Source organism: Henckelia pumila, chromosome 1 (genome assembly GCF_033568475.1).
Source record: "Henckelia pumila isolate YLH828 chromosome 1, ASM3356847v2, whole genome shotgun sequence".
NCBI lineage: Eukaryota > Viridiplantae > Streptophyta > Magnoliopsida > Lamiales > Gesneriaceae > Henckelia > Henckelia pumila.
The window spans coordinates 66,286,427-66,313,107 of NC_133120.1; the positions used below are offsets into that span (position 1 = coordinate 66,286,427).

The 26,681-nt window shown below is 34.5% G+C and overlaps 1 protein-coding gene across 1 annotated transcript; it reads right to left on the bottom strand.

Moving 5' to 3' along the window:
• Window positions 1-13,300: 13,300 nt before the first annotated feature.
• On the bottom strand, window positions 13,301-24,781 carry LOC140877170 (probable chromatin-remodeling complex ATPase chain). The gene is made up of 25 exons (XM_073280719.1): window positions 24,505-24,781; window positions 23,890-24,006; window positions 23,689-23,795; window positions 22,425-22,537; window positions 22,111-22,208; window positions 21,847-22,026; window positions 21,524-21,745; window positions 17,781-17,915; window positions 16,919-17,201; window positions 16,754-16,827; window positions 16,399-16,619; window positions 16,229-16,316; window positions 16,042-16,135; window positions 15,775-15,963; window positions 15,647-15,678; window positions 15,478-15,551; window positions 15,268-15,357; window positions 15,119-15,188; window positions 14,999-15,050; window positions 14,860-14,918; window positions 14,620-14,785; window positions 14,366-14,544; window positions 14,051-14,266; window positions 13,652-13,750; window positions 13,301-13,555 (listed from the first exon to the last, which is right to left on the bottom strand). The coding sequence occupies exons 1-25, from the start codon at window positions 24,697-24,699 to the stop codon at window positions 13,538-13,540; spliced, it is 3,171 nt and encodes a 1,056-aa protein (XP_073136820.1). The 5' UTR covers window positions 24,700-24,781; the 3' UTR covers window positions 13,301-13,537.
• Window positions 24,782-26,681: the final 1,900 nt, after the last annotated feature.

A 26,681-nucleotide genomic window follows, 5' to 3' on the forward strand; every position in this document is an offset into this window, starting at 1 on the left:
AGAAAAATTCATGGTACGAAGCATGTCATAATTGCTCAAGATTAATCAACAATGATGGAAAACCCGAATTATAATAATTGCATGAGCTTCAATATCAATATTGTGCCAATGTAAAACTATATTAAACATTATATTTAAGCTTACATGAGTTATTGATAATGTCTTATTTTAAAATGTTAATATAGATATAGAATAACGATGACGGTAAATGATGAACATTGAAACTGTAAGGGTTACATTGTTTGAAAATATTGAAAATATTTTTATTAGTTTCAACGTTGAAAATTATATTAATTTTATCACTAATACATGTAAATAGTTTTTTTTTCTTTCAAAGAATATATATTATAACTAATTATTAATAAAATCTATTTTATCTATAGGACAACAACATTTTAATATACTACAAGATTTTAGAGACACCAAATAAAGAAGAATATACATTTCTTCTCAAAATGGACAAGACGGATGAAATAAAATACGGAATGTTAGCATTTTTAATTGAAAGCTTTCAAAATTCAAGCAAAAATTTTAGCAACAAAATCATTGCAATAGTAGATTTCGAACAACTTTACATGAAATAAAAAAATAAATGAGAACGTCCAATAACATATGTTTGGTTGTGAAACACAAGCAATCTTGATTTTGATGATAACAAAATTTATTATTATGTTTCTAACATATTTACTTTAGTGTGAAATTGTTAATTCAAGATGGAAGCCAAAACTGAAATTTAGCAAAACTGGATTTCCTGCGAGCTTTGGTATTTTGATGATATCTCACAGCTTAGTGATGAAAATGACTATACTCTAAGATGACTGCATATAAGACTCAATTTGGAACATATCGTATTTCTCGTCAGTTGGGCTAAAACGGATGTTATCTATATTAAACTGACGTCTCAATACCAAACTGAACTGGACCAGTTGAGCTTAAAATAGAAGCAATTTACCTCAAACAGTTCTGGTATTTTGGCCATATTTTGCATCTCTTTTATCCAAATTGAATGATTCAGTATGCATTACAAAGCTAATACAATGATCTAAAAATCATATGTACAAGTAAAAGTCTGAATCGGAGCATAAGAAGCTAACAAACTACATTGAATTTTCTGGTTTGGAACTAAAATTCTGCAAAGCAGAATTTCTGGCTTAGTCTGGTATTTCAAGCTTAACTCTCTCATATGAAATCCAAATGCAGTGATTCTTGATGATGTGGAGATCCAAGATAAAGAGCTACAACTTTCATCTTTATCACTTTGCACAAATATCAATGGATCATGCCAAACTGTATCCAGTTTTGCAATTCAGTTTTGCTTGCCAAACTGCTACAGTCCTCAAACTGCTACAATGCCCAAACTGATACAGTATTTCAGTCTTGCACCAAAACTGAATTTGCTAAACTGATTTTCCCAAATGTTACAGCACTTCAGTTTCGCACCAAGTTCAGTCTCGCTCCAAAACTGAACTTTGCCAAGATCAGTCTACCTGCCCAAAGTGAAGTTTGTCAAACTGCTACAGTACAGAAAGTCTCCAACAACTCTATTTTTGTGTCTAACGGCTATATCACTCTTGGAGACTATAAAAACAACATCTTGAAGATCTAACACAACAAGTTGAAGAGGATCAAAGAGCATGAGCAGATTATACGAGAAGAAAGGCATCTAACAGGATTTATCAGCTAGTTGAGAGGTTGCACTTGCTGTGAATAACAAATCAGAATTCTTGAGTTTTAACAATCAATTTCTTCACACTCCAGTTCACTCACATATACAAGAGAAATGTATTTCATAGATTAGTTGAGTGAGAGTCTTAACACAAAGACGTTATGTAGTGACTCAGCATTGAATCACCTACTAACTGGCAACTATGGCATGCATTAAACTTAATTAAAGCATAAATACTAAACAGAGAAAAACGTGTGGAAACATAACCCATAATTTACATAACAGGTAGTACAAAAGTTCAAGGCTTAATACTGTAGTGATACAACTATATCGAAATAACTTAAAGTAAATATTATACAGCTATATCAAAATCCTGCTGTATAAAATATTCCATGTAGGCTCCTGCTCCCTAGTCCTGCCTCGAACTACCGGCTCCATCCATCCTGCGACCTGTCCCACGGAACGGGATGTCCAAGATAACAACTAGAACATGAGCGCTAACGCCCAGTACATAAACATGAGTAAAAATATGTATATGATGCATGCAACCGTGATGACTGGTAAAGGATCATCTGATAAGTCATGCTCAGTACAGGCGCCACATGAGTGTTGTAACCTCGCGGATCAACCTCTGTGTACAACCACACTCGTCTAGTACACCAGAGTAGTTAGACATACATGTCCCCGCCGTCGCGGTACTCTCAGTGACAGACTATCAATTATAGAGTTGAGCGGCTCTATAATCAGGTATAACAAGGTATAGGTTCAACGTGTATATGCACATGACATATAAATATGAAAAGCGGTAAATCATATATCATGCCATATAATAATCCCAAATAGATGCAACATATAAAAATGAATACTCGCTGGCAATCTCAGTCAATGTGTACGTACCTGTAGGCTAGTTCAAGTCTAGTGGGATCCTAGGTTCCAAGCCTATTTTCAAAAGTTCACCGTATCACTACACAAGTTCTATAAGTCTTAACTAAGCTAATAAATACTCCCAAAACTTAAATAAATTCCCGGACCATACCTTCGTCTGTAGTAAGCCCTTTGGAGTCGCTAGTTCCGGATGACTATAACTACGCCTTGGTTATTCCAGAACTTCTATAATAATCGATAGAGTCCTCAAGTGTATATCTCACACTATATAACTGAAGAAAGAAACTCAGGAATTCGTAATTCAAAATGAATTTTGAAGACCCCTATTTATAGGAAAATTCCCGGTCAAGTTCGGATCCTCCTAACTCGAGTTCATATTGTCCGATCCAGCTCAATGCCTGCATGCAAAACACGTTGAGTTCGGACCGTTTGATAATTATTTCGGATCGTCCGAAGTGTTCAAAGTCCGACACTTGTCAAAATCCATGGCTGAGTAATCCTGTCTGCTTGGCCTAGGGGAGTTTGGATCATCCGATCGCCACTTCGGATCGTTCGGTCGCCACTTAACTCCGAAGTCAACAAGCCCTCTTCGGAGCCCCCGGACCGCTGAGTTCGGATCGTTCGAAGTCCTCTTCGGACCGTCCAAACTGGCCCAAACATTGGAAGCCCAATTCTTAATTTTGAAGTCCGATTAAGCCTTGGAATTGATTAATTACTAACCCTTAATCATGTTTAACATATTATTATCTTAAAATAGAATCTGGGTTACTACACGTTAAATATTGTGTTTGTAGTCTTGGCATAAGAGACGTTAAATATTATGCGGATTGTGAGGTTGCGACCTACAATCAAGTGGCTAGGAGTTCTGAGATAGGCAGTTGGTAAGTCCTAGTCTTGGAGTGGGCTCTTGCAAAGAGTTGTGATAGTCAAAGTCTTCTAGTGAATCCTTCCGAGAGGAATAAGGAGTGATGACGTAGGAGATTGAGCTCCGAACATCCATAAACAAACTCGTGTCTATTTCTTTATTGCATTTACTTTACTTTTGCTAATGTTTTTAAGATGCATTGTTGAAGCATTTTATGTGTCTTGTTGGGTTGTGAAACACAAGCAATCTTAAATTTGATGATAACAAAACTTTTTATTGTGTTTATAACATATTTACTCTAGTGTTAAGTTGTTAAACTCAAGATGAAAGCCAAAACTCAAAATTAGCCAAACCGAATTTCTGGAGAGCTCCAGTGTTTTGATGATATATCACAGCTCATTGATGAAACTTATTAGCAGCCAATACGTACAAATGCATAGAAAAATCAATTTGAAACATATCGTATTTCACGTCAGTTTAGCAAAAACAGACGTTATCAAGATAAAACTGATGTCTCAATACCAAAATAAATTGGATCAGTTGAGCAAGAAAACAGAATCAGTTTACCTCGAACAGTTCTGGTAGCTGCTAAACTGCATTGAAGTTGTTGGTTTGGAACTGAAATTCTGCAGAGAAGAATTTCTGGCACACTCTGGTATTTCAAGCTTAACTCTCTTATATGAAATCCAAATTGAGTGATTCTTGATGCATTGGAAATTTAAGAAAAAGAGCTACAACTTTCATGTTCATCACTTTGCCCAGATATCAACGGATCATGTCAAATTGCATCCAGTTTAGCAACTCAGTTCTGCTTGCTAAACTGCTACCAAAACTAAATTTGGCCAATATCAGTTTACCTACCCAAACTAAAGTAGGTCAAGATTAGTTTATCTACGAAACTGTGTGCTCAACTGCTACCAAATTGAGGTTTGCTCAACTGCTACCAAATCGAAGTTTTCTCAACTACTACAGTACCAAAACTGCTACAGTACCCAAACTACTACAGTGCTTCAGTTTCAGTTTCAGTTTCAGTTTCAGTTTTGCACTAAATTTCAGTTTCGCATCCAAAATTCAGTTTACCGCGAAGTTTAGTTTAGCTCCAAAAATAGTACGGAATCTTCCAACGACTCTATTTCTGTGTCTAACGGCTATATCATTCTTAAAGCCTATAACGACATTTTGAAGATCAAATACAAGCTTTTGAAGGAGATACAAATCATAGGCAGCCTACTTGAAGAAATCAGCTAGTTGAGAGGCTTGCCCTTGGTTTGAAGAATGTATCAACAGATTTCTTGAGCTTTAACAGTCTAGTTCTTCATACCCAACTCACTCACATATACAAAAGAGATGTATTTCATAGATTAGTTGAGTGAGAGTCTTAACACCAAGACGTTAAAGATTGTGTTTGTAGTCTTGGCATAAGAGACGTTAAACATTATGCGGATTGTGAAGTTGCGACCTACAATCGAGTGAGCTAGGAGTTCTAAGATAGGCAGTGGATACATCCTAGTCTTGGAGTGGGTTTGTATAAATGAGTTGTATAAATCAAAGTCTTCTAGTGCTATCCTTTCGAGGAGGAAGAAAGGGTGACGTAGGAGTCTTAGAAATCTCCGAACATCCATAAACAAATTCGTGTCTATATCTTTATTGCATTTACTTTACTTTTGCTACTATTTTTAAGATGCATTGTTGAATCATTTTATGTGTTCTTCATATACCAAAATATTGCATTCAAAGTGTTTGATAAAATGCTTCAACCAAACTGTTTTCATCATTTCAACTTGCATCTTCTTCAAATGATTTTATAACTCTTAATCGGTTTCTACGAATGATTATTTGAGTTTCTTCCGCTTGGTTTGAAAACCAAATTCGATTTAATTCATCGGTGTTCAATATTTCAAGAATCGAGCTATTGTAGCTCAAAATATTTTTAAACTTGTGTATTTTTCCCCAACCCGATCCTATCAATTGGTATCAGAGCGGATCGTTGAAAAATCATTTCAAACTGATTTTGATCTTTTAAATTCGTTTTTCACGATTTTCAAACATATATATGCATATAGTTGAGTTTTCTAGCAGCTTGCAGCGACTTTGGAAAAAATAGCGTAACTCCTTGCTCGAGTGTCCAAATGACAAAAAGCTTTTTTCATTGCAAACTAGACTCATAGAGGATTGCAGCGGTATAAAATTTGTAGTCTGGTGATGTACGATAAAAAGCAGTTTATTCTATAAATTTGAACCGGTGTGCTGCCGTAGAAAACAGAGCATAGGACATGAGTTGGTGTTTTTTCATAAAGATCAAGGATGTTGAACTCATCGTTAGACTGGACTTATTACCTCGAATCACATCCACACATCGTTAAGAAAACACGATATACTCTTTTATAAAATTATCTTTAAGAGAGAGCATGTAGTGACCCGCACCGTGATCACCTACTAATCAGAATTAAGCATGCAATAATCTTAATAAAAACATAATCAGAGTTAAAATGCGAAAACTGATAAAGTTATACAATCCCAAGAGAAGAAATCTGCAAACTTAATTTATTACAACCATATCGAATGAAAATATTCTCAATGCCAACTTCCTCGGAACGATAAACAAACACTGCAAAGACCCGCGCTAACGACCTTGACACCTAGGTTCTCCCAGCATCTCCTGCGTTATCCAACCTGATACCTGCCCCCATTGAATGAATAGAGTGTCCAATAATCACAAAAATAAAGGACGTGAGCGAACTACGCTCAGCACGAGAGTATGAGTATACAAATATTATATGTGCATGAATGCAAGTGTACGGGTTATCAAGACTCGAGGTCAAGAATCTCTGATCAATAACAAACTCGGGCCCTAGATATATAGCACTTTGCTCCGTCGCACCAAAAGGTGGCTCACATACCCGACAGTGGATATAGGTGACCTGATCACGAATCTACGTGTCCAACCATCCACTAACAAGATGGGGTGAAAACCCTACTACATGATATCACAAGGATACAAACTCAAGATTAACATGAATGAAGCATAATAATTGACATAATATATGCAGATAAAAGCATGACATATAAATAATACAACACATAATACATGCATACTCAGTCGGTTATCTCGAACAGTACTTTCATACCTTAGTACTAATAGACAAGCTACACCAACTCTATTGTCCAAGCCTATAATCACAAGATTACTATATCACTAAACAGCATCTAAAAGCATTAACTAAGCTAATAGATACTCTCAAACTATTTATAGATCTAGGGTTATACCTTCGTCCATCGTCAGCCCTTTGTTGTCGAATTTCTCGAAACTTGGGCACAACTTTGCTACGACTTCTGGACGCCTCGCCAAGGCCTTGCCGCACACCAGGGAAGGCTAAAAACCCCTAAGAACAACTAAGAACCGAGAGAGAAATTTGTGAATTGGCAAGCTAAAAGTGAGCCTCAGATGCTCTATTTATAGGAAGAATTCGGACGCTCCGAACCCCTCTTCGGAAGCTCCGAACTCGCATGCAGTCCACGTTGCAAAAATGCAAAGATCGGAAGCTCCGATCCTCATCTTCGGACGTTCCGAACTCCTGCGTGTCCGAGAAAGTTGACACGTCGATAATGCGCATGGACTAACTACGATCGGAAGCTCCGATCATACTTCGGACGTTTCGATCTCCCTAGAGCTTCTGAACTCCTTCACCCCTTCCGATCTCTTCGGACCATCTGATCTCTACAAGGCTTGGGTTTGGATGTTCCGAACCACCTGAGCCCAATTAAGCCCATTAACCACTTATGGATATTCTGGATCCGATTTTTTGGTCCGATTGGTCAACTTAAAATCTCTTAATTATGTTTTACTTGTTCCAAACGCGTTTAGTCAAATTAATCTTGTAAAAATAGAACCGGATTACTACAAAGCACTTGAGTTTGACTGTCAATATGATGTTCTACTTGTGCTAGCATATTTTTTATATTAAGCATGTCTAGTCATTTCTCTTACATCAGTGGTTGTGCTTAAATATTAAAAAGGGATGCTTAAATGATTTATGAATATTTCAGTCGGCATGTCAATCTTGACTTTGTGTTACTTGGTGGTTCGAGCTAATTTTGTCCAATCTTGATGAAACTTGCTAGTTGCTCAACTTGATTTATTTGTGTTGGAAATTTTTGTGCATTGCATATTTTGAAATTATGTCTAGGGATGGCAATGGGGCGGGTCGGGGACGGGGATGCCTCCACCATCCCCGTCCCCGAATTCAAAATTGATCCCCATACCCGCCTCGATCCCCATTAATTTTTATCGGGGATTTCCCATACCCATCCCCGCGGAGACCAAGTCCCCATCCCCATACCCATCCGCAAAAATATATATATTTATATTATAAATGAATTTTATTATAATATATATATAAATTAGTAAATTTTATTATATAAGAATATAAAAATTATTATTCAATTTATAATAAAATATCTAAAATATTTTGGGTCAAATTTTTTATTATAATATTAAATTTTAAAATTAATAAAAATATTTTAAATACAAAATATTTCTATAAATCAAAATTATTATTTTAAATAAAATACTATGTATCAAAAATTTAATAAGATTATATATTGTTTCTAAATTTATCAAAATAAATAATATATATATATATATATATAGTAATATAAATACTTTATATGTGTACGTAACATGAATGATATTCAAATAATATTTTTATGTTATAAAACAACTACGTTATCATAAACGGATGTATTATATATAATGTATAAAAATACATATGTAAACGAAATAATAATAATACTTTTAATTTTAATTTTTTAATAATATTTTAGATTTAATAAAATTTGATAATTAAAATATTATTATTATTATTATTATTATTATTATTATTATTATTATTATTATTATTATTATCGGGACGGGTTCGGGGATGGGGATAACATCCCCATACCCGCCCCAATATATTTCGGGGATTTTTAAAAATCCCCGAACCCGAACCCATACCCGAAAATGTTCCCTCGAACCCGCCCTGTTTCGGGTTTTCCCCGCGGGTACCCAAACCCGCGGAGAAAATTGTCATCCCTAATTATGTCGTTTAGTTATCCATCTACTTTTATTAATTTCAAACTTTCAAAAATATAGGGGGAGAGCTAATTATAATTTTAGGGGGAGAAAATTTTGTGCTTTATTTGTATTTTTTTTATTCACACAAAAAGGGGGAGAAATATGTTAGATAAAAATATGATTTTTGCATCACTTGAGTTTTAATGTTCATATTTTTATCCAAGTTTTGTGATCATCAAAAAGGGGGAGATTGTTGGGTTGTGAAACACATTCAATCTTAATTTTGATGATAACAAAACTTGTTATTGTATTTTTAACATATTTACTCTAGTGTGAAGTTGCTAAACTCAAGATGGAAGTCAAAACTCGAAATTAGTCAAACTGAATTTCTGGTGAGCTCCAGTGTTTCGATGATATCTCATAACTCAGTGATGAAAATGATTAGCCTCTAAAACAACTGATAGAAAAATCAATTTGGAACATATTGTATTTCACGTCAATTGAGAAAAAACAGATGTTATCTAGATCAAACTGACGTCACAATACCAAACTGAATCGGACCAGTTGAGCAAGAAAACATAATCAGTTTACCTCGAGCAGTTCTGGTATTTTGGCCATATCTTGCAGCTCATTTATCCAAATGGAACGATTCAGCATGTGTTGTAAATCTAAGACAATGATCTACAAATCATATTTCAATTTGAAGTATGAATCGGAGAATAAAGAGCTGCTAAACTGCATTGAATTTGCTGGTTCGGAACTGTAATTCTGTAAAGCAGAATTTCTGACACAGTCTGGTATTTCAAGCTTAACTCCCTCATATGAAATCCAAATTGACTGATTCTTGATGCATTGGAAATACAAGACAAAGAGCTACAACTTTTGTGTTAATCACTTTGCCCAGATATCAACGGATCATGCCAAACTACATCCATTTTAGCAACTTAGTTCTGCTTGCTAAACTGCTACATAAACTGAAATTGGCCAAGATCAGTTTACCTACCCAAACTGAAGTTTGTCAAGATCAGTTTATCTACGAAACTAAGTGTGATCAACTGCTACCAAACTGAGGTTTGCTCAAGTGCTACCAAACCGAAGTTTTCTCAACTGCTACAGTACCCAAACTGCTACAGTACCCAAACTGTTATAGTACTTCAGTTTCAGTTTCGCACCAGTTTTGCACCAAAGTTCAGTTGAGCTCCAAGTTCAATTTTGCATCCAAAATTCAGTTTAGCTCGTAGTTCAGTTTAGCTCCAGAAACAGTACAGGTTCTTCCAACGGCTCTATTTCTGTGTCTATCGGATATATCATTCTTAAAGTCTATAAATACAACATCTTGATGATCAAATACAAGCTTTTGAATGAGATTCAAAGCATGGGCAGCCTACTTGAAGAAATCAGCTAGTTGAGAGTCTTGTCCTTGGTGTGAAGAACGTATCAACGGATTTATTGAGCTTTAACTGTGACGCCCGGGGCTGAAGAGGCAGGGAGTGATCGCCGGTGCCAAGAGGTTGCACGGACAATGAGCGGCTCCTGGTAGGCTTCTAGGCGGAGGGAGACATGAATGAACCGATCCCATGCCGGAATGAGAGGGATTCTGAGACTGTGTAGGTATGGAACTACATGGTTGAGGAGGGCTTAAAAGATTTCATATGTACTATTCATATCAAGAAGGTGCATCTTCTTTTCGGAAGCTCATCACATAAGAACTCCAAAGTTAAGCGTGCTTGACTTGGGGCAATTATAGGATGGGTGACCCCCTGGGAAGTTTTTTAGGGTGCGTGTGAGTGAGGACATAAGCACGCTGAAAAGACCCGTCTTGATACAGTAGGCCGTTACAAATGGTATCAGAGGCGACCTCTCTTAGTACGGTATGGTTCGGGGACGAACCAAGCGGAAGCTGGTGGGCATGTGACGCCCGGGGCTGAAGAGGCAGGGAGTGATCGCCGGTGCCAAGAGGTTGCACGGACAATGAGCGGCTCCTGGTAGGCTTCTAGGCGGAGGAAGACATGAATGAACCGATCCCATGCCGGAATGAGAGGGATTCTGAGACTGTGTAGGTATGGGACTACATGGTTGAGGAGGGCTTAAAAGATTTCATATGTACTATTCATATCAAGAAGATGCATCTTCTTTTCGGAAGCTCATCACATAAGAACTCCAAAATTAAGCGTGCTTGACTTGGGGCAATTATAGGATGGGTGACCCCCTGGAAAGTTTTTCAGGGTGCGTGTGAGTGAGGACATAAGCACGCTGAAAAGACCCGTCTTATTACAGTGGGCCGTTACATTAACAGTCTAGTTCTTCACACCTAACTCACTCATATATACAAGAGAGATGTATTTCATGGATTAGTTGAGTGAGAGTCTTAACACAAAGACGTTAATGATTGTGTTTGTAGTCTTGGCATAAGAGACGTTAAACATTATGCGGATTGTGAGATTGCGGCCTACAATCGAGTGAGATAAGAATTCTAAGATAGGCAGTGGGTAAGTCCTAGTCTTGGAATGGGTTTGTACGAATGAATTGTATAAATCAAAGTATTCTAGTGTTATCCTTCCGATGAGGAAGAAGAAGTGACGTATGAATCTTTGAAATCTCCGAATATCCATAAACAAATTCGTGTCTATTTCTTTATTGAATTTACTTTAATTTTGCTAATGTTTTTAAGATGCATTGTTGAAGCATTTTATATGTTCTTCATATACCAAAATATTGCATTCAAAGTGTTTGATAAAATACTTCAACCAAACTGTTTTCATCATTTCAACTTGCATTTTATTCAAATGATTTTCTAATTGTTAATCGGTTTCTACGAAAGATTATTTTTTGAGTGTCTTTCGCTTGGTTTGAAAACAAAACTTGATTTAATTGATCGGTGGTTAATATTTCAAGAATCGAGTTATTGTAGCTCAAAATATTTTTAAACTTGTGTAATTTTCCCCCAACTCGATCCTATTAGTTCTTCGTAGACCATAATATTGCATATCAAGTGTTTAATAAAGTGCTTCAACCAAATTGTTTTCATCATTTCAACTTGCATCGTTTCAAATGATTTACAAAATATTTAATCAGTTTCTACGAAGGATTATTTTAAGTGTCTTCCGCTTAGTTTGAAAACCAAACTCGATTAAATTCATTATTGTTCAATATTTCAAGAACCGAGTAGCTCAAAATATTTTTAAACTTGTGTATTTTTCCCCAAACCGATCATCATCATTGATCATGAACGATAATGACTTACAATTAATAGAAGACAGTAACACAAGAATGAAGATTGGAGACGGTGAAATTATTTATACTCTTACAAAGAATTATTTTCAACATAAAAAAAAAATTGCCCAACAAAAGAATCAAAAAATAAAGATATAAAAATACAAACAATTGATGAAGACAACATCACAAGAATTGTTATTGAAGATGATGAGTAAATTATTTTTTTAATAAAGAATAAAAAATGAATAGAAAATGAAAAAATTGTGAAAGAAAGAAAAGTGGTTATATACAAAAATAAAAAAACGTAGTAATTTAATTTAAGATTTATAATGCATTATCTGTATTATTTTTTTCTCATAATCAGTAGTAATAAAATAATTTTTCAACACTATGTATTATTACATTTTTTTCTTAAATTTTATTTTATTAAATATGTCATGACATCAAATTATATATTTTTCTCAAAAAAAAATTATATATTTTTTTCAATGTCTAATTTATACAAAATATAATATTTATTACAATCATGGTTTCCAGCAACTATAAATTCAATTTGATTTATAACACATAAAATCTTTGAATAAGATTATTCGCACCTATTTTATAATATATGTTGTACATATTATATTACATTGAATTTTACTATTTACTAAAATACCATAAAAATTATTACTTAACTGCACATTAATATCTTTTTATCTCAACTCATTTATTTAACAACGATTATCGACAATAAAATATGTTCTCACATATATCGCACATGACTTTTACTAGTTCTAAAAAAAAACTTAAATTTTTTTAAAAGCAAAAATTACTTCTATTCAAAAATTATAAGAAAAGTATTTTTTAACATATATCCAAACATCAAAATCATATCTTATTTTTTTAATAAAATAATATTTTCTCATTTTTTAAAAATACCTAGTATAATATTATATACGTGTGATTTACATATAAAATATTTTAAAAAAAAAAAAACTGAATTTATTTTAACATTTTTTTAATTTACGAGTTTTGTATCCAAACTAGTTCTTAATTCATAGAATTATTCTACTTATCTTGTATACATGAAATTTCAATCTGGTCGAACTCAATGGGCAATAAGAATCAAAATTTTTGCTTTTAAAAAGATTTTTGAACACTTCTGTAGTTTCCAGGTTTTGTATCCAAACTGCTTATCCTGTCCTGTATGCAGGAAATTTCAACCTGGGCGAACTCAATAGGCAACAAGAATCAAATATCACACCCTCGTCAGTCGTCACTAATTTCTTTCCCTAAAACATACTTTCATAAAATAAAAATAAATAAATAAATAAATAAGAACTCACTTTCAATTTAATTTGTAACCATTTAATTTATAAAAAAAACCACTATTTTCGAATTATAATCTAACATGATAAACTATATTTTTTTTAAAAAAAAATTTAAAGATGCCCACCATACTATAAAAACTTGTGCATTTATGTTGGCGGTATCAATGACAAAAGAATCTCATTTCAAAATAAAAGATACATCGTTTGTATCTTATTTACCAGTAAAGTTCTCCGAACATATTTTCTCAGAGGCAAGCACAAATAATAAATGAATATATAAGAAAATTAAATGCAAGAAGTTGTTAAACTTCATAAATTCATCATCTCCAACATTTGTTGTGACATGTTCAGTTGCCCCATATCAAAAGGGGGGATTCTAAATTTTCCCAGGTTTGAGCAACTTTGCCCTGGGACTTGTGGGTTACATCTATTATAAATGGGAAGAACGAAATGAAGTATGTAATATCTCCCCAATACAGGAATTGACAAGCCAAAACTTACAAGATCAGTTCAACCCCAGGCAGTCCAACATCACTTCACTTCCGGCCCTTCCCCTGCGAGAAGCAAACAGCTCTAGTTTAGCGCTCTTTGACAATAACAAAGCAAAGTGGAGCGAAATTTGGATTGAATGAATATTAAAAGGAACATACGTTGGTCAAGTAGTCATCCATCGATGACTGCTTCCGCTTCTTCAAACCAGGACCGTCGGCATGCTGGCTAATAGTAGCAAACTTGGATGGGGTTGCACTCTGTTGAGAATAAAGGGGAAGGTCAGCTGTAATCATCTACAATACCGATATGATGTTCGCTACACAATTCATGACAATAAAGATGCTTCATCAAGTTCTCAAATCTCAAGTCATGCTTTCAATGTTTCAAGCAGAGAGTTTCCAAGGAAAAAAAGGCAAGAAAAATCTAACTAAAAAGAAGGCAAGTACGCAAGCTGGGGAGAGAAAAAGAAAGAACGGCCGGACATCGTAAGTATGATTGTGTTGTTTCCTTTAAACAAAAGAAAAAATCAAAGGGTGAGGCGTGAATGATCATCCTACCTTCGCCAGTTTTTTCTCTTTGCGAGCTATTCTCTCCCTCTCATCATATTCCTCATTTTCCTTTTCCACCAACCGAATCAGTGCATCACATCTCCTTGCGATCTCTTGAGTCGTACGAGACTTTACAAACCAATCAAACCGGAACAATGGTGAAGTACGAAAGGCTGCCTTCAGCTCATCCCAGTTCCCATACCCAAGTTTGTGAATCATGCAGATCTGCAAGAGAACCATAATTATCATCATGCTTTTGGAATTAAATGAGATGAAACCCAGATGTCCTTAAAGGAAAAGAAACTTTAAATATTTGAATCTCACCATGAAGCGATCGCATTCTTCATTGTATAACTTCCCTTTATTCTGTCCATGCTGGATCTTTAATTCCAGCCAGGGATTCTTATAGCGATTCAGTTTCTTTGCAATAGCTTTCATGATCTCATCTTTCCGTGAAATTCTAGCCTCTCCTCTTTCAATGCTTTTAATAATCTTATCATAATCTGGAAAATTTCATATCCACGAGTATTACTTTTAGACAGCCAATAATGTCCCAAAAAAAAAAAAGTTAAACATACCATTTAATTCTTTATATCTTTCTTTGAACACTTTTGCATATCTTTCAACTTCTTCCTCTGTTTTACCTTCCATTTCGGAAGCAATACTCGGTATATCATTTCGACCATACTTCTCGCAGGCTCTAATAAAAGCATTGAAGTCTCTTCGGCTCCACGATGAAAATCCCTGAACACAATAAATTGTCCGGTGATAAATAGTTAGAGTTTCTCAAAGTCATAACGAATAATACACAAACGTACTTCTTCCAGCAGTCTTTCCTTCTCCTCCTGCTCCTCAGAGGTCAATGGTTCTCCCACATCTAGCCAGACAAAAATGTCTCAAGATGTCCAAGGGAAAATAAGAGATGAAGAAGGTTATGTATCAGATAAAAGAACATACCATCACGCTCATCCATCTCTATTGTATCTTTTACTTGATGTCTCTGGCGTGCCTGCCATTGCAACAATAAGAACAAGTAAAAACAACAAACAGTTCAAGAGAATCTAAGATACTACCCACCATAAGGCAACGGACTTCTTTTTCATACAGATCACTAAGACGCTGTGTGTTGAAGAACTGGAAGTCATGCCTGATAAAATCAACAAATATGTTAAGATGCAGAAACCAGTGAGTAAAAGAAAGAATCAAATGAAACAAGAGATCCTTACAACTGAGGCATGCGCGGAATTCGAGGCTCTTTGGGTCTCACGGGACCACTTTGCCGCATTGTCTGCTTAAAGTACTCAGATTCGGAGTAACTGACAAAAGATCAAGTGAACTGTGATTAATCCGAGTAACTGACAAAAGATCAAGTGAAGTGTGATTTCTAGATGCAAGCATAACATTTCAGTAAACAAATTCAGTTCTGAGTAGCATACTTGCGCTTTCTTTCTCTTTTAGGCGGTTCAATCCAGTTATCGCTGACAATTTTTTTGAAGTCAAATTTGTCATCCTTTTCAGCAAACAAAAATGAAAGGAATGAACAAAAACATTAGCGCCCCAAACATCATAAATTCATCCTAGACATTCACATGCGAAGTAAAGTACCTTTTCATCATCAAAATCATACAAATCAGCAGCTGCACAGTCCAACGGCTACAATTAGTCTCACAAACAAGAGAAGATAAATGAAACAAAGGCAACTCGATTAGCAAGGTAGGTTATAAAAAGCATACTGTCATCCATTTTGAATTTGATAGCATCCTCGGTAAACTTTTTCATTTTTGCATCAAGTTCAGCAGTTGCCTCCTCTCCTTTGGCAATAATTCTATCTATATCTTCATCTGTTATAGTGCTATCTTTGGAACTGAAAACCATTTCAGCACCAAACCTCACCATTTGCAGCAGCTCATCTTTATTAACAGCTGTATAAACCAACATGGACAAATTATATATTTAGTTTTTGTGAAGTTGGTAGCGACCCTGGAACAAGAAAGTCTCACTCTTTTGCTCCGCTAGTCGTCCTTGCTGGATAACCAAAGCATCAAGTGCAAGCTTTTTATAGGCCCTCTCAATCACTTTCTCTTCAATTGTGTACTGCAAAAGATCGGTTTAAAAATAACATAAGTGCATTATGCTTCAAATAAAAAAATATCCAATGCCTTAGCATGGTATGAAAATAAACCATACCTCAGTGCAGAACCGGAAAACTTGAACTTCCTTTTTCTGTCCAATTCTATGAGCACGGTCCTGAGCCTGCAGATCAACCTGTGGATTCCTATAATGAAATGAGGCCAACTTAAGATGTTAACATATACCCCATAGCGCATCCTGAAACAAAAGTAGCAAAAAAGTCTCACCAATCACTATCATAAAGAATGACAACATCAGCCGTAGCAAGATTGATACCAAGACCTCCAGCTCTGGTTGACAGCAGGAAGACAAATTTCTCACTTCCAGGCTTGTTAAAAGCTTCAATTGAAGCGTCTCTATCTTCCCCACCAGTGTTTCCATCAATTCGACAATAATAGTATCCACGGTAAAGCAGATAATCTTCAAGAATGTCTAGTAGCCTAGTCATCTGTTTCATTCAATCAACAGAATATATCACAGAGAATCCATATCAAAAGAAGAGAATTAACAGAATCGTGAACAGAACTGTGGAAGAAGAAAATGAGAACTTCAGACAAAAAAGTAAGTGCAAAAAAAGAGCACCTGCGAGAATATCAAAACTCGAGAATCACGCTCCTTTAATTTTGGAAGTAACTTGTCAAGAAGAACCATCTTGCCTGAAAGTAACATATTTCATAGACCATAAATATAAAAAGAAATTAACAGGGAAGACCAGATATCTTTATGTCTCGATATTTCGAACCATACCAGCATTTTCTATGAGATGTTCTCCAGTTGTATAGGGTGGACCAGGTTCAGCACCTTGAAATAAATACGGGTGATTACTACATTTTCTGAGCTGCATGGCTACATTAAGAAGACGTTTGCGTTCGCCACCAGCGTTTATAACCTCAAGATCTTTCTGCAATAAGGCCCTGTAATACTGTTTTTGCATCTGGGACATACCGACTTTAAGTATTGTCTCCTTCTTGGGAGGTAAACCCTTCTCAACGTCCGATTTCAACCTTCTGAGAAGAAAAGGTCGGAGAACCTAAAAGGTTCCAAACCAAAGAAATCAGATAAATAAGAAATAATGCCACGGATCATTTATAAGTGGTCCACATTAGGAATTCAATCTCTATCAACTCCCCATACAACTGCTTGAACATTCACAGAAACAACATAGTAGCATGCCAAACCACTAATTGACTGTCAGTAAAATGATAACGTGACTTAATAATTTGACAAAAAGAAGCACACTAATGCAAGCTGCAGCAGAAATTTACTAGGTGAATAACATGTGCGTAATTACTTGAGAAGAAAAGTAAAAGAAATACAAGTTCCGACAATCTGAAAACAGCATGGTAACACAATGCAATGCTTTTGGATGTGTTCAACAAAATAAGGAAGGCTAATACATACAGCTGTGACATAGCTCTCTTATTTATTGAATTATTACTGAGGGCAAAATCTTACGTAATTAAGAATCTTTATCCTAGATCCATTCTTAAATTTTGGAAATGTTTTGATGAGTGTGCAATAATATAACGCAATTAAATTCTCAACCAACGTAAGTAGCCTTTTTACACTAGGAAAAAAATTTCATTTTAATGAGTAATAAGGTGTCTACCTTGTGAAGCTGCTGCACAACTTCCTGCTCGTCGTTTTCGCCAGAAATTTGGAACCACTGATCAAAAGTTTCAGCAGAGCTAAATATTTCCGGCAGCAAAAAGTTTAAGAGAGCCCAGAGTTCATGAAGATTATTCTGCAAAAACAGAGATAGTGCACAGCTGACATAAAATGCACAAGAAGTTTTAAAATCAGGAACAAATTATAAGTACTAATTGTGGATTTGAGTCTTGATTTGTAGAAAAAAAATCAAATTTATACGCAAACATACTATAAGTACATGGATCTGGACAGGTTCTTTCCAAACCATGAATCAAAACCAGAATCATCTTTTCAAAAATTTGAAACTAAAACCATTTTTCAGTTTTTTTTCCCGAAACCTAAATCTGAACAAAAAAAGACTCAGCACGATTCTAGCGCCTTCAAATGGGAAACTGGGACTGAGACCAATACCATAACTGTGTGAAATCATAACAGGAACTGTGCAGAACCGGTAACCGAAAGCGTCAGATTAATTTTAAGTTCTAAGATCCTACATAGACAACTTAAAGTATATAATTTAATCTGCATGGTTTTATATAAATTAAATTAAATTTAACACTTTAATTTTTTATGTAATTAAATATTCGTAATATTTTTTAATCTAATTGTTAAATAATTAGATTTAATTAGTTTGATTACACTGTGAGTCGTTCCATTATTTTTTTCTTAACCGTTAAAATAAACAAAATAAAATATTATTTCAAATTGGTTCAATTCAATCAAATTGGAACCAGAACCATCAACAGCAGGAGCCGAAAAGGAACTATAATGTAACGATTCGGTTTTGGTTTCATCACCATCTGTTGGAACTGAAACCGCCAGTTTCACAACCAAAAACATCAGTTTTAGAACTATAGCATCTACATACGCAAAAAAAAAAAAACAATTGAAGATTACAGAAAGTAAATTAATATTACAAAGACCAAAAAACTAAAGCAACTCAAATTCCTTGTTCATTTCCCATAGTGGACAATTACGACAAGAAAACGTGGGCAAATGCTTGAAAGTGCTATAAGAAAACACGTGCAAATGTTGGGTCTTGTTTTTCTAGTGTAAACAAAACAAAACCCATTTTCCAAACCATAACAAAAATTGGGAGTTCTGTGTCTTTAAAACAATCCCCCACTTCAAATGGTGGATTCACCATTTCATTAATCAAATTAATACAAACTATAGCTATATATGAACAAGATATAATTAACTCCAAGGAAAGTCTTCCAATTTTGGTGAGAATATCCAGCAATATCGGGTATTCGGGTTTCCAGTTTCTTTTCCAAAAACCAGAGCCTGAACCAAAGACTCGTTATGATTCCAGATCCTTAAAATTAGAAACTGGAACCATGCAGAACCGGTAATCAAAATCGTAAATTAATTTTAAGTTTAAAGATCCTACATACACGACTGAATGTACATAATTTAATCTACATGGTTTATACAAATTAAATTTAACTCTTTTTAAATTTTTTAATAGTTATATTATATATTCAAAATATTTTGTAATCTAATTGTTATATAATTAGATTTGATTACTTTGATTACCCTGTGAATCGTCGCATTATGTTTTTTCTTAACCATTAAATTTACAAAATTGAATATTAGTTCAAAACGGTTCAAGTCAATCAAATTGGAACCAGAACCATCGGCAGCTGGGGATGAAAACGAACTATAATCAAATTATTCGGTTTAGGTTTCACTGTCGATTAGAATTGAAACTGTCACTATAATCAAATTATTTGGTTTAGGTTTCACCGTCCATTAGAATTTAAACCGCCAGTTTCACAACCGAAAACATCTGTTTTACAACTATATCCAATCTACAGACAAGAAAAATAAACAATCCATGATTACAGAAAGTAAAACAATGATAACAAAGAACAAAAATTAAAGCATCTCAAATTCCATGTTCATCTCCCATAGTGGAGAAGTGCTATAAGAAAACCAGTGTTTTAAAAGGCGGCCGCCAACCACACGCGTAAGAAGTCAACAAATCTTCTTTTTTTAAAAAAACGTAATTATTAATATGCTCATACAATTTCTCTTCCAAATCATAATAGCCCACCATCCCAGTCACTCACAACCCCTGCCTGCTTCCACCTCAAACCACCCATCACCACGGATGCGAACCACCTGCCGCTGCCTCCACCAGCCCACTAGGTTAGCTCTTGTATAGTTTTAATAAATTGTATTGCATGAAGTTTTCGCATTAATATGGTTATCTTGTTAGCTGCATTTATATATATAATAGGCACATCTTTTATATAATAGTATATATATATATATATATATATATATATATATATATATATATATATATATATATATGCTAATATATATATATATATATATATATATATATATATTTGCACCGTGTAATATTCGTATTGTATTGTATGAAGCTTATTTATGCATAAGCATCATTTAATTACATAATTTACACAAAGAATGATGATTATTTGTAATTTCATTGCATGATAAAAGTAAAAAAAATTCAATCGCCTAGGCTGCCGAGGCAGTAGGCGGTCATTGACCGCCCACCACTGCTTGACGCCTTTTATAACACTAAAGAAAACGAGTGCAAATGCTGGGTTTTTTTTCTAATAGAACAAAAACGAAAACCATTTTCAAAACTACAACAAAAGTTGGGAGTTGTGTCTTTTATAACAATCCGCTACTTCAAATGGCGGATTCACAATTTCATTTAAAAATTATAATACAAACTATAGTCATATATGAAAATGATACAATTATTAACTCCAAGAGAAGTCTTCCAATTCTGGTGAGAATATCCGGCGATATCAGATTTGGAAGAAAAAATATCCATTTTTGGAAACATTTTTTGAATAATTCAGATTGTTATTCCATCCTATAAATCAGAATGTCCCTTTATTGGCGTGAACAGTTCAATTCAAATAAATTTTTTAAGTATTTTACCTTTAATTTATATTCTAATTTTTTGGTGTTCATTGGATTTTCTCATCTTTCATGTACATTAATAATGGTATTATCTTCCAAAAATGATTATTTTTATATCAGAATCCAACATAGCGGAATGTTCTCGCCAAAATCGAAGACTTGCCTTGCAATTATACAAACTATCAAATAGAAATAGAAAAACTAATGCAATTTACTAACTACAAACGAAAACAGTATAATTATTTTTTTCAACACAAGTCTTCAATTTTGACGAGAATACTCGGCAATGTCGCACTAGAACGAAAATAGCCATTTTCAGAAATATTTTCCGCGCTACTATTATTAGGGTTAATTGTTGTTGTTCACATTTGTCAATAAAAACAAATCCCCTATGTTTGTTATAGTTTGGTGATTTCGTTTTTGTTATATTTGAATAAAAATTTGGGAAAAACAACAAATAAATGCTGTCAGTTTTCCCATTAATCAACCTATTTTCATAATATTGCACCTGGCTTTCAGGTTCCGTGATGCCAAACTTACAAGGCCCAGGATATGCAGTTAATAAATAACCTCAATATAACAAACAGAGCAATCTCAAAGAGAAGGTAGGCCACACGGGGTTGAAAAATATATATAAAAATCTAGAATTTATAAACATTTAATTTCAGCTGTACTTTGCGGTTAATCTATCCCAACATACCCAATACTACATGTTCACCACTCACATGCAGCACTTGAAATTTAAAGAGATGTCAAAGCAGAATGAAATCCTAGACAAGCAGAAAGTACCTGAAGGGGCGTTCCTGTAATTAGAAGCCGATAGTTAGTACTAAAAAGTCTCATTGTTTTAGAAAGAAGAGAGTTTTCATTCTTGATTCGATGAGCTTCATCAATAATGATGTATCGCCAACTAAATCGACGAAAGAGAGACTTCTCTTTTATTGCCATCTCAAAACTTGTAACACAAACATCAAACTTTCCAGCCACAAGTAGTTCCTCACGTATATATTTCTGAAAAATTAAAATGAGATCAGAAAACAGGATTACACTATGATTCGCCTGCAATCAAAATGTGTAAGAAAATAATATCTAAAGTAACACTGAAGGCTTACTCGTTCATCAGGATTTCCAAGAAATTTTACAGCACGTATCACTGGACAAAACCGTTTAATTTCGTTCATCCAATTTCCGAGTGTAGATTTTGGAGCAACGACCATGTGAGGACCTGTAATCCCTCTAAACTCATGCAAGTAACCCAACAAGGAGATGGTTTGTAAGGTTTTACCAAGCCCCTGAATTTGAGAACACAATCAATAATAAAATGATCATTAGCAACACAAACTAAAGAAAATATTTTTATAGATACCAGTCGTTACCATTTCATCTGCAAGTATTCCATTAATGCCATTCTCATACAGTCGAATCATCCAATTTAAACCAGCAAGCTGATAATCCCTCATCTTTCCTTGAATACCTGAAACAGCTCATACTTTTAGATCATCAATTAAAATTACAAAACCACCTAAGAAATAATTTTCAGTACAAGCAGTTTCACTTGCAATGAATTGATAGAGAATGTGCCAGCCATTTCAAAAAAATCAACCAACTATGAATGTCTCAAACCATAAAAGCATCAATCACTGAAGAATTATAGCTGATGGTTGCAAAGAGATGGGCCAAATAATCATACAAGATGGTTGCACCAATAGCCTAGTATTTCCGGTGCCAGAAAGGCCATCTTCTTCGTCTTTAAGACATTCTTCGTCTTCTTCCTCTTCCGTGACTTTTGATGCATGGCGACCCCTGGAAAATGCATTTGAGAGCACAAACGTCATTAAAATTAACACAGAGTCTTGTGTATTGATTGCAAAATACCAAAACTTAACATGTGGAATTGGTAATTTGGATATCACAATTAAAATTTTAATAATGAAACTGAATAAAGAAAAAAAAATGCAATGGTTATGATACCTTAGGAACATTATCCATAACACAACTCAAATTTATTCCAAATATTATATTACCTGATGAAACCAAGATTCAAGTTCAATTAATAGTTCACTGTATCACTGAGTGTAGCAAACAATAAATTATCCCAAACTACCCAATGTAGCAATCATTGTAAATTAGGGAATATGATGTTAACCATATAGAGAGTAGCACAGAGCAGATCATCATACTTAAAGGACCACACTCCTCGGGTTCCTTTGTTGAAATGATAGGAGAATAAATTAGCAAACATTTAATTTAATTTCATTTAAGTAATAAAAAATGTAACTTGACTAGTTAAAAGGTAGCTTGAGATAGCGAGTTGTTTGCTATTATACATGTATATGCACTCGGAATATTTAGAATACTGATACAGATTGTCATTACAATAATTGAGCAATTGGGAGCATTAAACCAATTTTCAGTAAAATATAAGACCTATTCACCTAAATTGCAAGGGATTATTAGACAAGAAAAAATGGGTGTCATGTGAAGCCAAATAACTGGAGAAATTGTGAAAAACATGTCAGAAAACGTGTTTTAATGCATAATCAAGCAGCAATCCTGCATTTATTGGGAAACAAATACCACCCCAGGATACTATCCAGAAATGCTGTTTTCATAGTGAGATCATAATTTATTTTAAATTTACAAAGCATTGCGAACATTACTGCAGTTTAATAGCAGTAAGTTGCTCAAAATGCATAAGCATTGGCATAACAGCATCAAACTGCAATTACCAGGGCCCAGAACGATACTACATATCAGATGGGAAGTAAGCCACTACTAAAAACACAATACATCCAAACTAGCACAAAGATTTAGATGTGAAAGACCGTGAGAATTCAACGTTTAATGTCAGGGACTTAGTATACTCGGCCCAGCTTAAGTCCCTAACATTTGAACATCTCTAACATTCTGCGGTGCAGCACTGAAATAACTATCACAAAATGAAGACTACAAACCTTCCTTTTGCCTTCTTCTGAGAGACAGACCTATCACCCTGTGCAAAATGAGCAAATAATTCGGTCTGCTGCAAGAGGAATTTCAAGCGACCTTTTCCCTTGTTATTCTGTCACACGATAACAAATAGTAATGCGCATTAAAATCAGCACATTTTAACTTACTTCAGACATTAAGTTTTAATTTTCTTTCAGAAAACACACCATGTCAGCATCAATAGCAGCATTCTGGGCGTCAAGTATATCTTGCAACTTTTGCTTCTTCAATCTTTCCATTTCTTTGAGCCTGGATTTTTCAAGCTTAGCAATAGCATTGTCATCCTGTAAAACAAAGCAAAACCCATTGATATGTACCCCAAATTTCAGGCGTTCCTAATTGTAGGATTCACAACCATCCAATAATGCATGAAAATCACCTCCTAATCTCATTTCATAGGGTAATAAAAAAATTCGAAAATGCTAAGTAGCTAAAATGTGTTCATGCGCAATAGGGAAAAAAACCATTATAGCTATTTAAAAAAAAGACACAGAAAAATACTCACATATCACTGCATGCACAAAATCAACAATATTTCACCTTTTTTTTAACTAATCTTGGAGTACATAGTGCCCATTTGAATGGACACTGCATCAACCCCCGCATTTCAATCAAATTGCTTGTAACCCAACAAATCAAACTGAAACCTAACTAAATCACTCGGTAACAAGCAAAACTACATAGATCTGAACGACTCCGCCGTCAGTCATCACGAAAAACAAAAAAAATTCCAGAAAACCACTCATTCTGCTGAAGCAAAGATTTATCCCCCTCAAACTCACCTCGTTATCATCCTCCATTGGACCGGAGCCGTTGGAGCCATCCTCATCATTGGAATCATCCGTGGCGCGAGCCACCGCCTCGATCTCCTCCTCGTCCTCCTCGTCATTTACCTGATCCTTGACAACCTCTTCCTCCTCCGAGGTAGCCGGCGTCGAATCTTCCGAGCATTCTTCCGCTCGCGAGGGTTTCGCCATGCCCAGGGTTTGCTGATCGCTTTCCTTTTTTTTTCCTTTTTGGCTTCAAAAATCAAAAAATAAATTCGACTGAAAAATATTTTTGTGTAAAGTTGAGACACGAGTATGTTGGTTGATATATATACCGGTGGGCCAATAGCAATTTCGATTTGGCTATACATTCCCGCCATGTGTAATTAGGTTATTCCCGCTATCGGGCCTTCGCAAATAAATTTGGGCTTTACGTATGAATTATTTTTTCCCCTATTTGGTGATGATATTGTAATAATAAAATCTTCTGACAAACTTGATAGAGACAACTCCTACATTGTGGCGGCACACTAAAATGTGAGGAAAAAAAAAAAAAAAAAAAAAAAAACACTTCTTTCTTTTATTTTTTTGTTGGACATGTTAACTCAAACATCTCATTTCAAAATAAACATATAAAATTAGTCAATATTTTTTGTTTTGTTTTCAAATGAGAATTCTCTTGTACAAATATATGGAAAGTCGAAAAATCTCTCTCTCAATGTAAGTGTATGTATAAGGCTACTCAAATTTTTCAGAAAAAACGTTCTAACCGACCTAATGAATTCTTTTCATATCGTATTTTTAATTCGCAAAAACTCTTGTGAAACGGATCTCTTAATTGGGTCATCAATGTAAAATTCTTACTTTTTATGATCGACAAAAGCATTACTTCTTATTGTAAATATAGATATGATTGACTCATTTGATACCATGTCACAACAAACCTTTTATTTTAGGGAAAATTATTTTTTTAGTCTTGTATGTTTGTCACTTTGCGATTTTGGTTTTTTATGTTTTTAGATTTCAGTTTTAGTTCGCTATCTTTATTTTTTGGCAATTTTAGTCATTTTTTAATGGCGCTGATGTGACACTAATTCAGTGTTGATGTGAAGATGACGTGTATAGTGCTACGTAAGCATTTTCGAATAAAAAATGACTGAAATTACCAAAAATCAAAACATACAGGACTAAAAATAAAATATGAACACATAGAGGACCGAAATCGCAAAGTGACAAACATAAAGAATCAAAATTGCAATTTTCCCTTTATTTTATTAAACAAAATGTGATTTGAAAATATTTCTCATTTGCACCGCCTAAAACCACGTAGTCGAATATAAATTGCACGATATATCTACATACTATACAATAGGCACTGTTTGGTATATCGGATAATGAGGTCTACAGCTAAAATACAAAAAATAACAAAAGGCCATTAAATGTAGGGCTAGGTAAAAAATAAATTTTCTCCTGTGAAAAAAAAAAAAAAAGTCTTACTTCCTCTTGTGTGTGATAATTCCACAGTAACAAGGATAGTTAAAAAATTTTCTACATGTACCCTCGTCAAGCATAACTTTATGGAAGGAGACGGCTACATATTAAACTTGGGGTTTTTATTATTTTTAAGGTAAAAATTAAATTTAATTTAAAAAATAATGTAAAATAAAAAAAATTGCATTAATAAGGTAAAACGCCACAAACTATGGCGGAAGCTGCCTAGTTGGCAGCCACAAGGCAGCGTCCGCCACCAACTGTGGCGGACGCTGTCTTATTGGCAGCAATCCCATCCATATCCGATCATCCATATCCGATCGATATCCAATCGAACGGTATCATTTTTATGCGTATCCAATTCAACGATGGAAATGTGCTCATTTATCTGTTCAATTATCCGTTTAATTGTAGGAATGTCTTTTAAATAGACCTTGCAAAAGCATACTCAATTGCTCAATTTCTGTATCGTTTTCTCGAATCTATAATCTTTAATTTTTTGTTGTTAGGCAGACTCGGTATTCGTCTAATCTTTTCTCCACATCTCTCGTTCATCGACTTCAATTTTCGTTTTTTGTCATCTACAAAATTCAAGAAATTAAAGTAAGTATATTGTTTCATTCATTTTAAATAATTTTACATTCAAAATTATGTTTTATATACGTGTAATGTCTCATATATTATTTATATATATATATTGT